General features: G+C 35.5%; 1 protein-coding gene across 16 annotated transcripts in view; it reads right to left on the bottom strand.

The window, feature by feature from the left end:
- JAK2 (Janus kinase 2) overlaps positions 1–14,785 on the bottom strand; it is a 91,737-nt gene that overhangs the window by 19,418 nt on the left and 57,534 nt on the right. For all 16 annotated transcript variants that reach the window (XR_008730254.1, XM_055699226.1, XM_055699227.1 and 13 more), the window contains 10 exons: positions 13,188–13,345; positions 11,696–11,807; positions 9,805–9,991; positions 8,229–8,356; positions 7,549–7,683; positions 5,961–6,048; positions 3,769–3,896; positions 2,819–2,957; positions 1,382–1,533; positions 182–332 (listed from right to left, as the gene is read on the bottom strand). Coding sequence is in view for 15 of the 16 variants with exons in the window: in XM_055699226.1 (XP_055555201.1) it covers positions 182–332; positions 1,382–1,533; positions 2,819–2,957; positions 3,769–3,896; positions 5,961–6,048; positions 7,549–7,683; positions 8,229–8,356; positions 9,805–9,991; positions 11,696–11,807; positions 13,188–13,345 (1,378 nt within the window). In the remaining variant the exon portion in view is untranslated. The remainder of the gene's footprint in view (positions 1–181; positions 333–1,381; positions 1,534–2,818; positions 2,958–3,768; positions 3,897–5,960; positions 6,049–7,548; positions 7,684–8,228; positions 8,357–9,804; positions 9,992–11,695; positions 11,808–13,187; positions 13,346–14,785) is intronic.

Raw genomic sequence — 14,785 nt, 5'->3', positions numbered from 1 at the left:
ATGTGCTCTATTTTAGAACAAGCTAAGAAGCAGTAATATAGGGTCCTTATGAACTTAAGACTTCTGGGGCTGCTGTAGAGGGTGGTTGTGGGTCAACATACCATAAAGGAAGGTACCAGATGAAAATGAACCAATTGAATCAGAGTTCTTTTTGTCTAGTGAGTTCTTCTATCACACTCACCTGGAGTGAACAGGCTATTCAAGTCACGTATAATTGCTCTAAATGAAGGCCTGAAATCTGGCTCATAATCCATACAGTTGTTTATAAGGTTTGCTAGTTCTGTCCAGTTGGGGGCAGGAAGTTGGTGCCTATCTTCATAAAACTGTAGTTTCTGGAATTAAATAGATAAAAGCCATTTTAATATACAACCATGAAGAGCTGCAGAAGCCTTAATATTTTCACCATAGCAGCCAAAAAATACAGCTCTCAACCTAGACTTGTTACCTCACAGAATGTACACCTGACCAATTTATACTGAAAGCCAAAGGTGACAATGTAGCAAGACTGGCATAATTTAGAGTAATCAGTTCAGAAATTCAGAGTCAGCTACTGGTGGAAGATAACAAGATAGAGAAAGAGAATGAGAAAGACTGTCTCCCCTTTACTGATGATTTCATAAAAATTCAACTGGATTGGCCCAGCAGAAAATTCTATCTACCTATGCGCTGGCTGAGCGCCTCCGACTGTAAAAAGCTTCATAAATATTATGAAAGAATGCGGATTAGTACAGTAGATGTGGGCAGCTTCTGAAATACCCAGGTATCTATAAGGTAGATCTAGATAGACCTTGTAGCTTACTGTAAGAGCTGATTAAAACACCTGAGAAATCAGATCAGGTTTTGTGAGAAGGTAACAGTCTGTTTATAAAAATGATACTACAAGTCTTTTGGTAGTGCAGTAAAGAAGATGATCTTTTTGCTTCCAACTAAGGAAGCAAGTATATAAGAAGTAATATTTTTATGGAATGTGTTTCCCTTGCCCCTAGTTGAGACCAAGTTAACATTTCTGGTTAGCTAAAACAGTAGAACTGTCTGCAACAAAGTCTTACAGCATCTAAGAAGTTCAATGGCTAGAATAATGCCAATTAAAATCCATATACATTGTTAGGAATACTTTTTGCTTAAAATGATAATGTGTTGCAACAAAGCAACAACAACATGAACAAGGTAATACTGGCAACTTACCTTGCCCCCATAAAAATCAAAACCAAGATAAAAAAAACCCCTCAAATCATCACTTCTGATCATCATCTTCCAGTGAAAGTGCCCTTTACCTACAGTGGTCATAGACACACCACTTTACATGCTGATACAGTGACAACAGCTGATGTTTTACATTGTAACAGTTCTTTGGACACTTTGACTGCAAAACAATACTTACCCTTGAACAATCCAGTGCACTCAGAGGTTTGTCTCCTCCACTGCAGATTTCCCACAAAGTAGTACCAAAACTCCACTTGTCTGTGGCCAGGCTTAATTGTTTGGGATTCTCAATACATTCAGGTGGAACCCATGGTATTCTCTCAAGAAGAACTGTGCAATCATGCCAAGATGAATCATGTTAAGATGAATAATAAAACAAGAAAATTCTATGACATTTGATTTAGTAAAAATTACTTCAGTATACACAGGTTATTTCATTCTGTAATGTGCTTTTAAATCCTTTCCAAGTTTTGCTCCTGCCTAAAAAAAAGCTACAGAATATATACAAAAATAATATTTATGCGCCAGACCAGACGACCATTAGTTATGTTGTAAAATAAATCTTATGTTATAAAACTGCCTTAACATCATTCCCACATCATATTTTCACTCTAACTTCTTTATTTCCCTCTGTGTTACCAAGATTTAGCAGCTACCACAAAGGAACTAGATGGCAAAGGGTAAAAAGTACTTTGTTAGTGGTTGGCACATTCTGGGACAGTGGCACAGCAAAAGGTGCCATAACAAGGAATTTCATACTACCTTATTTTAAAACCTTTGATATTGATTAGTAACAAATTAAAAGATAGTATTGTAGTGATTTGATTTAAAGCTCCTTAAAATGAGATCTCGTAAGATTAATGTAGGCTTCTCATTGAGTTGAAACAGTTTATTGGAAAATAATGATACTGCAATGTCTCTTAGATGTGTTATTTGACATGTATAAAATTACCAAGCATAGAGTGTGTTCACTTTTCCAAAATGATTAAAAGGACTAGATAAAGAATAGTAAGGTTACTTCAGTTTCATCAGTGTAACAATCTTACACTTCCATTTCTTTTCATGTAATTAATTCTGCTGTTTATAAAGCATCAGAATGGCTCCAATGGCAGATGACAATCCAGTATTTTTAGCCACAAGTGGCTTCAGGTGTTCACCAAGAAAAGCAGTGAAGATGATTTTCAACTGTTTCGGCATCATTTTCAACAGTGCATTTCCTTTCAGCTCTGAAGATTCTCCAAACCATAAGATACAACAATTCAACCTTGACCAATCATACGATGCCAAGTCCAGCAGCTACCTGCAGATGCAGCACTTACATGCTGTACATTATAGAATACTAAATGTACTACCAATGAAAAAAAGTTGAGAATTAGAACAGCAGGAAAAAAACCCCTCACACAACAGAGAATTCTTCTGTAGCTATTCACTGATATAAAATATACATAAAACTTCTGACTAGGACTGCAGAGGTTATTCTAAAGTGAAAGACAGATGAAGGAACTTATGTAACAGAAGTACCTTAGACAGTGGCCAGAAAAAAAACCAAAAACCAAACCCAAACTTGTTTTTCAAGTCAGAAGCATTAAACAAGAAAGCTGATACACAGACTTACTGTCTCTTGGCAAAACTGTAATACTGATGCCAGGATCACTTAGTTTTATAAATGGAAGGTTTCCAGACTTCCTGTCTTCCTCTCTGATAAGCAATATGTTTTTTGCACAGACATTCCCATGAACAAGGCCTTTATCCTCCTATGAATAAAAATGTATATTTTGCATACTGACAAAAAAATCTTATGGTTGAAGAGGTATTTAAAAACAAACTTTACACAGCATGATGGAAACATCAAGAAGACAAAATAATGATCATAGATTATATTGATCAGACCTCAGACATTTCATCAGTTCCTCTGAAGAGTTACAGTTTCTAGCCAATTTTCGTTCATTTTATGCATCTAACTGAAGTTTGAGTTAAAAAATATTTGATGTATGTTAACTCAGAGGAATACTGATCCATCAGTATGATCCACTTAAAACGTAATATAAAAACATTTAAACTGTTAAAGGGAAAAAAAAAGGGAAGATTCATGTAATCACATATCCTGTCTTGAATAATGGCCTTTATATACAATTAAACAGACTGTAAGGTTGGGACCTAATGCACAAAAAGAATGTACTAGCAGTTTGAAAAGTACAATGTTTTCCCAGTGGTTAACTACTACCACTACCAGGAAATAGATTATGTTCAGCATCACGAGCTGACATGGAAAAATCAAGGAGGACTGATTCCTGGGGAGGTGGGGAGGGAAGAATTTTTACTGGAAATGTGTTTTTATTTCACATTGAAACACAAAGCATTAAAAAAGAATTGGGAATTAAATTACACTTTGTGCAAGACACAAAGGTCTGTCCTTGCATATCCACTATCTGGTATATGACCAGTCTGTTTACAAATACCCTCCAGAGTTTCAGGAAATAGGGTAATAAGCTCAGCCATTCTACATCTATTAGCCTGAAACACTTCAATTCAGTCATGAACAAAACTGAAGAACAAACTACTTACCAGAAAATGCATGGCTAATGCCAACTGTTTGGCTACTTCCAGCTTCCACAAGATATTGATAACATTTTTGTTCTTTTTCAAGTACGTGTCCAAGGATCCAAATTTTACATATTCTTGTACAAGGATGTCTGATTTAAAGTAGTAACAGGAGTTAACAATTAAAAACCAACAACAAATAAAGGAATTTCAGGACAGCTTCATTACTCTGGTAATACCCATCTCTTTCTTTATCTTTCTGATACCTTGCTGGTGATCTAACTAAATTCAAATCTGTATGACATCTCAGTATTCCCACAACTATTCTATGTTCTTTATGCTTTGTCATGGTGTGGAAGCACACCTAATTTCTTCTCATATGCAAAATTACTAGATTTAATAGGTTTTTATACAGAATAGCTTTCCACCTTAATAAATCCAGTGAGCATCTTTCCACCATCACTTGAAAGGCACAATAAGTAACTTTAACTTCTGATACAGTAATGTAACAGCAATATCAATGTAGTGAGTCAAATAACATTCAAGTCATTCACTACATAGTAGTTTACAATCTATATTACCAGTGAAAAATATGGTGCTTTGCTGACAAAGGAAACAGGCTTCTTGAAAACAGGCTAATATCTCCACTAAAAAAAAAAAAATTGTGTATACATATGACTCCATGCAGTTGTTCAGTGAATAACCTAAGAAACAAGACCCATTTTGTAGTACTGCACAGTCTTCATCAGTTTTAATACAATGATTTCACACTGCATGACTGAACTCTTGCCTTCAGCTACAAGATGCTCGCTCACATTGCAATGATCCCGTTTAGACTGTAAAGATACTGGAAACTACTGGTATTATATTTGGGTATAACAAATAAACTGGTTTCTATAACAAACTTACTTTATAGACAGCAAACTGGTTTTTTACAATTATGCGAAGCTATTTTCATCAAATCTGTACATCAAGTATGTAACCCACAGAAAAAATAACAGCCTGTCTTCTGATTTCTTAGTAACTGCCTCTTACTAAGCTGTAATAAGTCTCTTGCCTTCAGAAATAGAACTGTCTATAGAGGGTAACTGACCTAAAGAAGAAACAAGTAACCATACACACCTTTACTTTTTTTTTTTTAATTATATACCTGATCTACCTGAAATTTTATATATAGTCCCCAAGCTTGGTACAATGAATAAACTAGGCAAAAAACACTCATGGGTGTAACACGAGTAACACTAATGTGTTAATGGCATAACAAGTTCTTGGCCAAATGCGTTGTGCCTTTTCCATCTTCCTAAGAAGCAATTCCTGATACAGACTTCACCCTCCCTTTTGCAAATTCCTACTCTGAAACAGGCAACCATCTACCTAATATGCTTTTACTGTTATTATAAAACACTTCCTTTTGCTACAAACATACACAAAAAAAATGTTTTAGGGCAAAATGACATTTCTGCCTAAATACTGAATGAAGAGGAAAAACTGCCAAAGTGAGACAGCAAATATTCGAAGATAGCACACATAAGCATATGATACCCATCCAAATTTAAGATGTCATTACAAGTTGTTATAAATGTATTTCAGGCATTCTTAAAAAAACTTATTAATACATAGCCACAATGCAGTAACCCAAACTGAAAACACATTCTACTTCTGTAGACAATGCAAAGATTCCACCTTTGTTAATATTCTGTGGTGGTTTTGTTGAAATAATGGGATCTCTAAACCAAACTTCCCAAGGCTATATTTGTGCTCACGAAGTCAGCAAGTGGGTGGGAAAGGGTGGCAGTTTCTGTGTTCCTGATCACAGTAAACAAAGATTTTCTTGGGTAGCCAAGCAATTCCCTTTCTAGCTAACCACCATCGATACAATGTTAAGGGTACAATTTTTCTGGCATTTCAAAAGCTTGTTCCAGAAATATAGCAAAACATCAGAAAATCTCACTTCTGAACAGACATGACAGAATCATTTACAGAGGTAACTGTTCACACTGACTGTATTTACAGTTTTTCTGTTTTCTTTGTTATGACCATATTAACCAGTTCTCAGACGCCAGGACTAATATCTCTGCAATGTGAACACATATTGGGTCTCCAGCTGGTGTGACAAGTTGTTTTGTTTAGTTTTTCCCCCCTTTTTTCCCCAGTACCAATGACAAACTCTAATGACAGCTGTATAAAATTAGTATAAAAATATAATTTCTACTTACTCTCCTCTCCACATACACAGACTCCATAATTTAACACCAAATGTTTGTAAGAAAGCTGGCTCATCATGCTTGCTGCCTCAAAGAAGGACTTTGAGAAACAAGAGAGATTGAGAGAGTAAGTATCAGTGAAAACACAAGCCCTCCTCCACCCAACACAGAATTTCTAATAAATTCATTAAAACCACGTGTATTTTTAAAAATGTCTCAGCTTCTATCTCATTGCAAAGACTCTGTGTAACATATATTACATTGTGGTTGTTGTAGATATGAGTTGTATTTTTTAATTTAAATAATTGATAATCCACACTCCAGAGAGGTCAGCAATCCCTTTTTCTGCAGGCAGGTGTATCTCAACATTTTAAAAAGAATCTTTACTAAGTTAACTGACGTGGAATAAAAGTAAACTGTGAATTCATAATTAATTATTCTCTTTCCAACTTTTTCCTCAAAGCACATCATTAAGTTAAAAGTATTATATAACTCATCCACTACTATGAGACCTTACCCAACCTTGTCAGGAAGGTTTCAGATGCTTTTATTTCTATAGCAATATTTTGTTCCCTTCAGTGGCATCTCCAGCTATGCTTGCTTGTGTACTGATTATTCACCAAATGCAACAAGGTCAAAAATAGCAAATTTTCCTTCAGGTGATTATACTTGTGTTTCCGTACTCTTAGTCCTTTTAACACTGAATGTAAGTATATTACCCAGTTTATTAAAATTAAAATATGAGGTTCAGTTTTTTATTGTTTTCAATTGTCGAACATGTATGCCTACATTGCTTATAAATATTAGCTATTCAAAATGTCCTTTCCTTTTTTACTCACATTTTCATACAGATTTGTCTTAAGTAACTGAAAAATTCCGTGAACAATGCACTGATTCTCTTGGCTTGCTATAAATACAGCTAGATTAATTAGGAATGTGATACAATTATATATACAACATAAACAACCATAGAAAGTTACATTAATATATTAACCACTACTACATCTTGTTGAAGTCTTTAAAATTAAATTCTCACATATACAATCCAGGGCTCAATTATATTACCATTGTATTAGGTTTTGCAAAAAGACATTTCAGGTTTGCTTGCAGCTTCTCTCAAACAGTGAAAGTCTAAATGACTATGGATGATTCTACATATGGCAAGTGTTTCTCACACCTAAACGCTTAGAATTTTTTATGACTTGATGTGAACTGTTGATTCTACTGGAAAATCAGTATGACTCCAAAACATTGATGACAGTCCACCAAAACAGTAATTTCTCATAAATGTTGGTCACTCATCTGTATATAATTTACCGCTAAAGGCAATTCTGTGGTTCTAGTATGAAGAAACTGTTCTCTGGCTCTCAGTAGGTAGCCCCAAATTCTCTGATGGGTGGTGGGGAGAGGGGAAATAATGTACATCAGCTTTGGGAAGTAGACCTGTCCCAAATACATGCTCTCAGTGTCACAAGGCCAAGAATAAGCTCAGTTCAATATACCACTCTCTACCATGTAACGAATACTTGTTTACTGTAAGAAAAGCAAGGCTCAATATAGCATGGACAAGCATCATACCGCGGTCAACAATCACACCAACCTCTGAGTAGTTTCTATGCACTTTATCCAGCACCTTTAAAAGAACTTCAGTTTGATGGAGCTGGCCATAGTCTCCCACTTCTTTTCTTACACCTTTGAAAATCTTAGTAAACGTGCCCTGTCCAAGACTTTCCTCCTAAAAGAAAGGAAGGATACAGATGGGGGGTGTGTGTGTGTGTGAAATAAAATCTCTGCCTGTTTTGCAAAAGACTTCTTAAACAACCACCCTAAGTAACACATATGCAAATCTTGACAGCTATCACACCTCTAGAGTCAGACTGAGCAGACAAAGAAGCAACTATATGAGAAACAGCTTAAATCCTTGCTTATTTTCTATTGAGTTCTCAAGGATCTCAGAAAATAACTTGCTGCAAGAACCAGAGAGGAAGGAATTGCTATTAAAGATATATTTAAGCATCCCCAGAAGTACAGAAGTAAAGAAAACAACTCCTATTGCAGTCAAAAGGACGCTTCTTATTTAAAAAAAAAAAAACACACCACAATTATTTGTGTTAATGGAAATTTTTTTTAAAAAGTCTTCTCTCTCACAACTTTAACTAAGGGAAGGTTGATTACAGCAAAGTCTCGTTCAGGTAAGCTCTTTTAAACATATACTGAGTTTAAAATTTAGTGTGTATTAAACCAACTATCTGCAATGGAAGAAGCAACCAATGCACTTACAAATATCAAATCTTCATTCCGGATTTTGTGAAAGACCATCTGGTTGACATTATTGTGTCTCTGTAGCGCAGGTGATGAAGGTACATCAGAAACACTATTGCTTCTGAAAACCAGGAGATTTGATTTATCTGGGAGAAGAAAGAGGGTGGGGAAAAGAAAAACTAAGTAAATTTGTAAAATATAAAACTCAAACAGTATTATTTCAGAAGGATTATTAATGAGAAGATGTTAACCCAGCAAGAAGGTATCATATCAAGATCAGTTTGTTCAAAAACCCACACAAAATTTCATTAAACAAATTCAAATGTCTGCTTTTTTTTTTTTTTTAATCAGCAAAAGCATTTGGGTTCACTCTACTATTTTAAGTTTCTGAAGTAATCCTGCTTTTGACAAACATTCTGAAACTACTCCTGCCTCCTTTCATATTTTAACTTCTGCTGTATTTGTAATAACAATCAGGGATGGAAAAAGGGGACATAAATCACCTTCTTCTTTTAAATTACGAAGTCATTCTGTTAAGGACATGCATCTTTCTGATGTCTCTTAAAAGGTTTTACATATTTTTGCCCTAGCCAACACTTTAGTGATCCTTATTGCCTTATGTTTACCAGAGTAATTCTTAGAGTGATTTTGCAAAAAGACTCTCCACAAAGTAGTGAAGGTCTGTTAGTAAAACTGAAGCTGATCAGTACGTATTTGTGGATATCTGTGTGTATGCATGTGCAATTATATTTATTCAATAATTTATAATTCTGATACAGGTATAATTTTTTGTTTCAATGGAAATGAGGTTACAAAATTGTTCTCTGTAATGTGCATATGTATTCAGTTGTCAAATCTTGTCTAAGCTTTTGAATCCGTGGCTAATTTCAATCAAATTTGAGAGAGGTAAAAGTGATATCAGTCTGTCATCTAAAGTTTTTGTTTAAAGAGGGACTTGGATACAAAGACTAATATTGACTGTAAGTAGTACTACTTACCATAAGCAAAAAGGGCAGACATCAGAATTCATAAAAGAGAAAGATTTTATGAATACCAAAGCTAGGACCTTTAACACAAATTTAAGAAAAATCCAGTCCCCAGTCAGAAGCTCTACTCTCTGTGTATTTTTCAGTGTTGAAGAGGATCTGAAATCACACGGCAGCCTTGGCATAATTTGACTAAGATGCCAACAAACAATGAAAGAATTCACTGGCATTGCTGGTTCCATTGCTCATGGAACTATCCTCAGAGAGAAATGTATCATTTAGTAGCTCTTTCCTTTTCAAGACATGAAAACACTTGATTGAAGAAGAAATGCTGCTGCACACAATCCATTGCAATTAAGAAACCAGTTTTGCTTCTAATCAGGAAACCAGCTACCATGATTCTTTCTGGAAGACCATCTGAGAAGTAAAATTTGGCAGACACTAGGGCTGAAAACTATGACTAAGAAGATGAACAAATAGGTCAGTGAAATTTATAAAATCCCACATAAACATATATCTCTACCTAGCTGAGAGTCATTTAGTGTTAATTTATTTTTAAATCTTTAGAAGTTGGAAACCCCTCTGCTTAGAAATAATCTTTCTCTTACCTTTTGGTTTTGGAGGACAGCATTTGACGAACTGGAAAATTATGCTGTCTGAACGGACCGTTTCTGTCTGGTAGCATGTCAACAGATCCTTAAGATTACCAAAACTCCTCTTGGTTCCACTAAGATTATATTCTCCATTCTCATTCTTCGTAATTAAGCAGTGCTTATAATCAGTGGTGTTCTCACGCTGTGAAGTTTTTTTCCATTAAAAATAAAATTGATCAATATTTAGTATTTGAAAGCTTATTTAAATGTATAGCACTCTACTAAATAAAGAATGAATGCTTCAGCAAAATATTACCATAATTTGTTATTTTGTTCTCACTATGTAATACTGATACTGAGAAAACATGATTCTACCCCGATCACTGGAATTAGCATGTTGATGCTAAGAAAAACAAATGTTATGAAACCTGCAAAGATGGAGCTCAAAAAACAGATAACAGATCCTAGGAAAAAATCCTTCAGAGCTAGTTATGAAAGCTTCTTCACCATTACAAGGGGCAACGTCAAAACAAAATTTTGCTGAAAGTAATAGCACAAATGCTCATGCTCCACGTTATTTTGACAAGCATTTGGACGTCTCATCTGTATTTCTATTTTTCTGTTGTCTACAGTACAATTCTAAGCAATTAGTTCCTAGGGCAGATCTTCAATATACACTGAGTTATTTTTACAATGAGTCTTGAAAATATCTCATTAAACATTTTTAAACCAGAGGAGCTCTTAATAGTACTTTCAATGGTCTTTCACATCAACACTACAGAAAATGTTTCAAGAAATTCTGATTCTCAAACACCTTTTAGTTGCTTGCCCAGAAAGACTCAGAAAAAGAAAGAAATACATCCAAATATGGCTAGGTCACTTAACAGCAGGCTTAACTGACAAGCTTGACTCTTAGACTTTAGACTAAGACAGGGACTTAGACTAAAAAATTCCCTATCAGACGTACTTCACTGACCCGATGTCACATTTTTTGTGAAACTGATCTTAAAATGGCCATTTACTTCTCCATCCACATATCAACGTTATTTTATTGTTTTCAGAGATGCACATATATCTGACATTATTTAGCAAACATACTAGCTTGCTGCAAACCAGCAGGAAAACCCAGGTATTACCTTTCCTAGTTAAAAACCCGAAGGCAGCTGTGTTAATTTAATTAAAGAGAAGGCCATTCTCAGAACAAGATCATACAATGATTTAACACCCATATTAAGGTACTGTATTATCACTAACTGCAATCTCACAGAGAAGAGGTACATCTGGTTCTTTAGCTGCACGAGAATTGCAGGCATTTTGAGGGTGGCTCCCACTCTATCTAACACCAGATATCCACCTGATTATCTGTGCTGATGTAACATCTGCCAAATACTGTGGCTGGCCCAGTACAGGGGATGTGGACAGAACCCAAACCCAGAAGAACTTATGAAGGAGTGCCACTCTCAGATAGCCAAGAACTGAATCTCAGCCTAACCAAGCCCCGCTCCAGAGCGGGGAGGTAGGCAGAAATCCCAGGAAAAAAATCCAAGTGAAAAAATCCTCAGACTTAAAAATAAAAAGAAAAAACACCCCAAACTGGTCCACCACCCAAACATTTACTACAGTCCCAAAAGCCATGTCACCACTCCCAGAACTCTCAAGCTCTCTTCCCTCTACTTGTCTTGTTCTCATAAGCATACGGTATGTATCATTAGTGATTCTTTACCATACAAGTATTCTGATGTTTCCCGCAAGACCCTCAAAGCTGGCTAATCTGACAGAAGTAGCAACAGAATACACATCAGACAAACATTCTGAAGAATTCTCAGAATAATTTACTGAACTTCCCAGGCTCATCATCATAAAGCAATAAGGATTATACAGGTACTATCTAAGGTAGAATACAAACCTCTATAGCAAAGGTGAGGAAGTATTTTTTAAAATCTTTAGGACTGCAACGAAGAACGTAGAAACCAGTCTGATTACCCGCTTTCTTCAGTTTACTGATAGCAAAGTCCATGCTATAGTAAAAATAAAATATTTAATATTGCAAAATTTCAACATCCAGGAACATTAGATATCTGATAATAATGCCAATCTCTAATACAGCAACAATTGAAACTCCCAACTTTTTACAGCTAAGTTAATATTTTTTCCCTTTTATATTCCAGCGTTCAGGGTGGCTGCTTATGCAGACAGCAGTATATTAAAAATTCTTAATACTGAGAACACCACAATTATTTATGTAATGAGAAATCCTACAGCCTAAAGAACTACATTCCCCATGGCTTATGATATGACTTTAAACATCCATTATGGAAGAAGCCGTAATAAACCAGCTTAAAAGAAGCTAAAATTGACAAAATATCTGTGTAGGTGGGTTTAACTTGGGAAAGGGCTAATAAGAAAGTGGTGCTGAGATAAAGTGGTGCATTTTTTATTATAAGAACCAATTTCCCTTTAAACAAGTCTTGCTAGATAACTATTTCTATTTATCTCAGGGAATGAGGAACAGAATGGCTTGGAAAGATCTAGACTCACTGCACATCCTTCTAAACAGCCCTAAAAAACAGTTTATGTACAGCATTAGTCATTAGTGCAAGAAATGTGATTAGAACTGTATAGGTTTCCATCCCTGTCGTCGTCGTCCTTTTCCTGAAGGTTATAGCACCTACCCTCTTTCAGACATTGGGAAATTTACAGAAGTATTCTGTAGTAGCCAAGTAGAGTACACTAGTTTCATACATGTATCAGCTTTCGAGCTTTCTGTAGCTAAAGCAAATACCCTTTTTATTCTGCCTAACAAAAACACTTCTATCTGCAAACAATAAATAATACCATATGAACAATTAAAAAGATTTTTTAAAAATTCAGTGAAGATACGAACCTTCCTTTAAACAAACCCCAAGTAACAAAGAAAGCAGACAAAGAGACAACATCCTTTAAAAACAAAACAACTCTCCAATTTATATGGCTCGCAATCCTTGCTCAAGTATCGTATTGTCTGAATTTGCCTTTTTCTCTTTGACAGCTTAGATAATATAAACTGCTAGAGGGGCTGCAGTGACAGCATGAGATCCTCTGTCTAGGACACTGTATGTTGCTGCCATGGTAGTAACTACAATTCGGTAAATACAGCATCAAGACTTTGCTGCCCATCTCACTCAAAAAGAATTCTAAGGGAAGAAAATTAAAACCAGAAGCTTTTAATTTATTTTTAAAATTATGTCGAGAAGGTATTTTATTTTGCAAAGTGAAAAAGAAGAGGAAAAATGTAAAACATTTTATGTTACGTAAATGAAATAAATACACAATTCAAGATGTCCATCATGGTTCACGGTCAACTAAAGTTCATCTTTCAAAAATATATCACCTTGCTATATTGCTAAAAAATTGCTTACAAAATTGGTCCATGGCAATTGCTTTGGATGTTTTCAAGGACTGATGGTGGTGCTACTTCTTTACAGAGATAATGGTGGGCATCCGCAGTTAATCTGTAATATCCATCAATCAACGACACAAAGGAGAGAGCTTCTCTTAATGACTGAAATTCAGCCTCCTGTTAAATTGTCAGGGGAAAAAGGTGTGGGGTGGGGGGAGAGAAAGAGAGAGAATTTCCATTTTTAGCAGGCAACACAAAATTCCTGGATATGGTAATGGTATAAAAGCTACAAACATATATACATACAGTAAAGATATAAAAATAGTTTTTAACTACTGTTTGTATAGTTCTACCTTCCTGGTGTCATCCAAAACTTGTTAGCAATCTTCAGTGTTCAAAAGTAAATCCAAATTAAACAAATCTTCCATAAAACCCCCTTACTCTAAATACATCAAACAGCAGAGGAATGCTGACAAAAGGGAACATCTGAATGGACAAACTGAGTAGATACCACACACTGTGGCAGACCCTACTGCACTGGAAACAGTGTTATTTTTTTCTGATAGGAAAGCCTTTGCTTATCTAAGGTTTATCTATAGATATCCTATAGATAAGCCTTCACTTATCTAAGGGGCTACATTCAAGTAGCAAAGAAAAGTCTCTAGAAAAGGATCTGCCTAAAAAATTAATTAGTAGTTAGAAGAACCTGACATCCTGAGCTGGACTAGATAGAAGCTAACCTTTAACTGCTATGAAGAGAGATGCAATGGATGGAAATGGGGAGAAGAATAATGTGGTCAAAGGAAAACGGTGTGTGGAAAACGTCTATGCAGAATACACTGAACAGGTAAGAGCAGGACAAAATTACATAACATACTTATTACTGCCAATAAAGGAAGACAGTCTATTTTTATCTAGCTATCTATATTTTCTTAGTATTTTGACAGTTGCATCAGAACATAAAAAGCTGTCCACTTCAACAGAGAAGTGTTCACCATCTACAGAGTCACACTAGATTTCATTCGGTAGCACAGCACAACAGAACAGGCTTCAGTACATGCTGTACAAGCTTGCTCATGACAATTGGGACATGCCTAGTACCTGAACACAATTCCTTGGCAAGTTCTTTGCTAGACAGCAATAAAAAAGCTGGTGCATTTGATTACATGCCAAGAATTTGTCTGGAGTCTTCGAACTCCTTATTAAAAGAGGACCTGGAAACAACTCTCTTTCCAGTTGTTTCGACATATTCAGAAAACCCACACAAACCACAGACCTAAAAATCCAGCCATTTTAATCAATCCATGTATCCTAAAAGTCTTAAAGTACATTTCTATCATGAGTTCTAGTTGCTGTGTAACAGATTGAACTAAATCACAAATTCTAATTAACACATCAGCTATTTCTGGTATGTAAGTGTCCACACACAAATAAGTCACAAGCAAACCAGCAGCTACTGTGCTTTTTCCTAGTCTGCCATACTCTTCAGCAGTTTTTAGACAAGCTCCTAGAAAGCCACTTTTAGCCTCAAAAGAATATGCAGCCAAGTACCTAACTACTGCTATTTGAAATTTTTGAAGAGAATTCTAATGGCTCAAGATTAAGGAAGCCTCCTCC

Source organism: Falco cherrug, chromosome Z (genome assembly GCF_023634085.1).
Source record: "Falco cherrug isolate bFalChe1 chromosome Z, bFalChe1.pri, whole genome shotgun sequence".
In the NCBI taxonomy this organism is placed as follows: Eukaryota; Metazoa; Chordata; class Aves; order Falconiformes; family Falconidae; genus Falco; species Falco cherrug.
The sequence above is the reverse complement of the archived record's forward strand: the minus strand, read 5'-3'. Positions and strand labels throughout refer to the sequence as shown.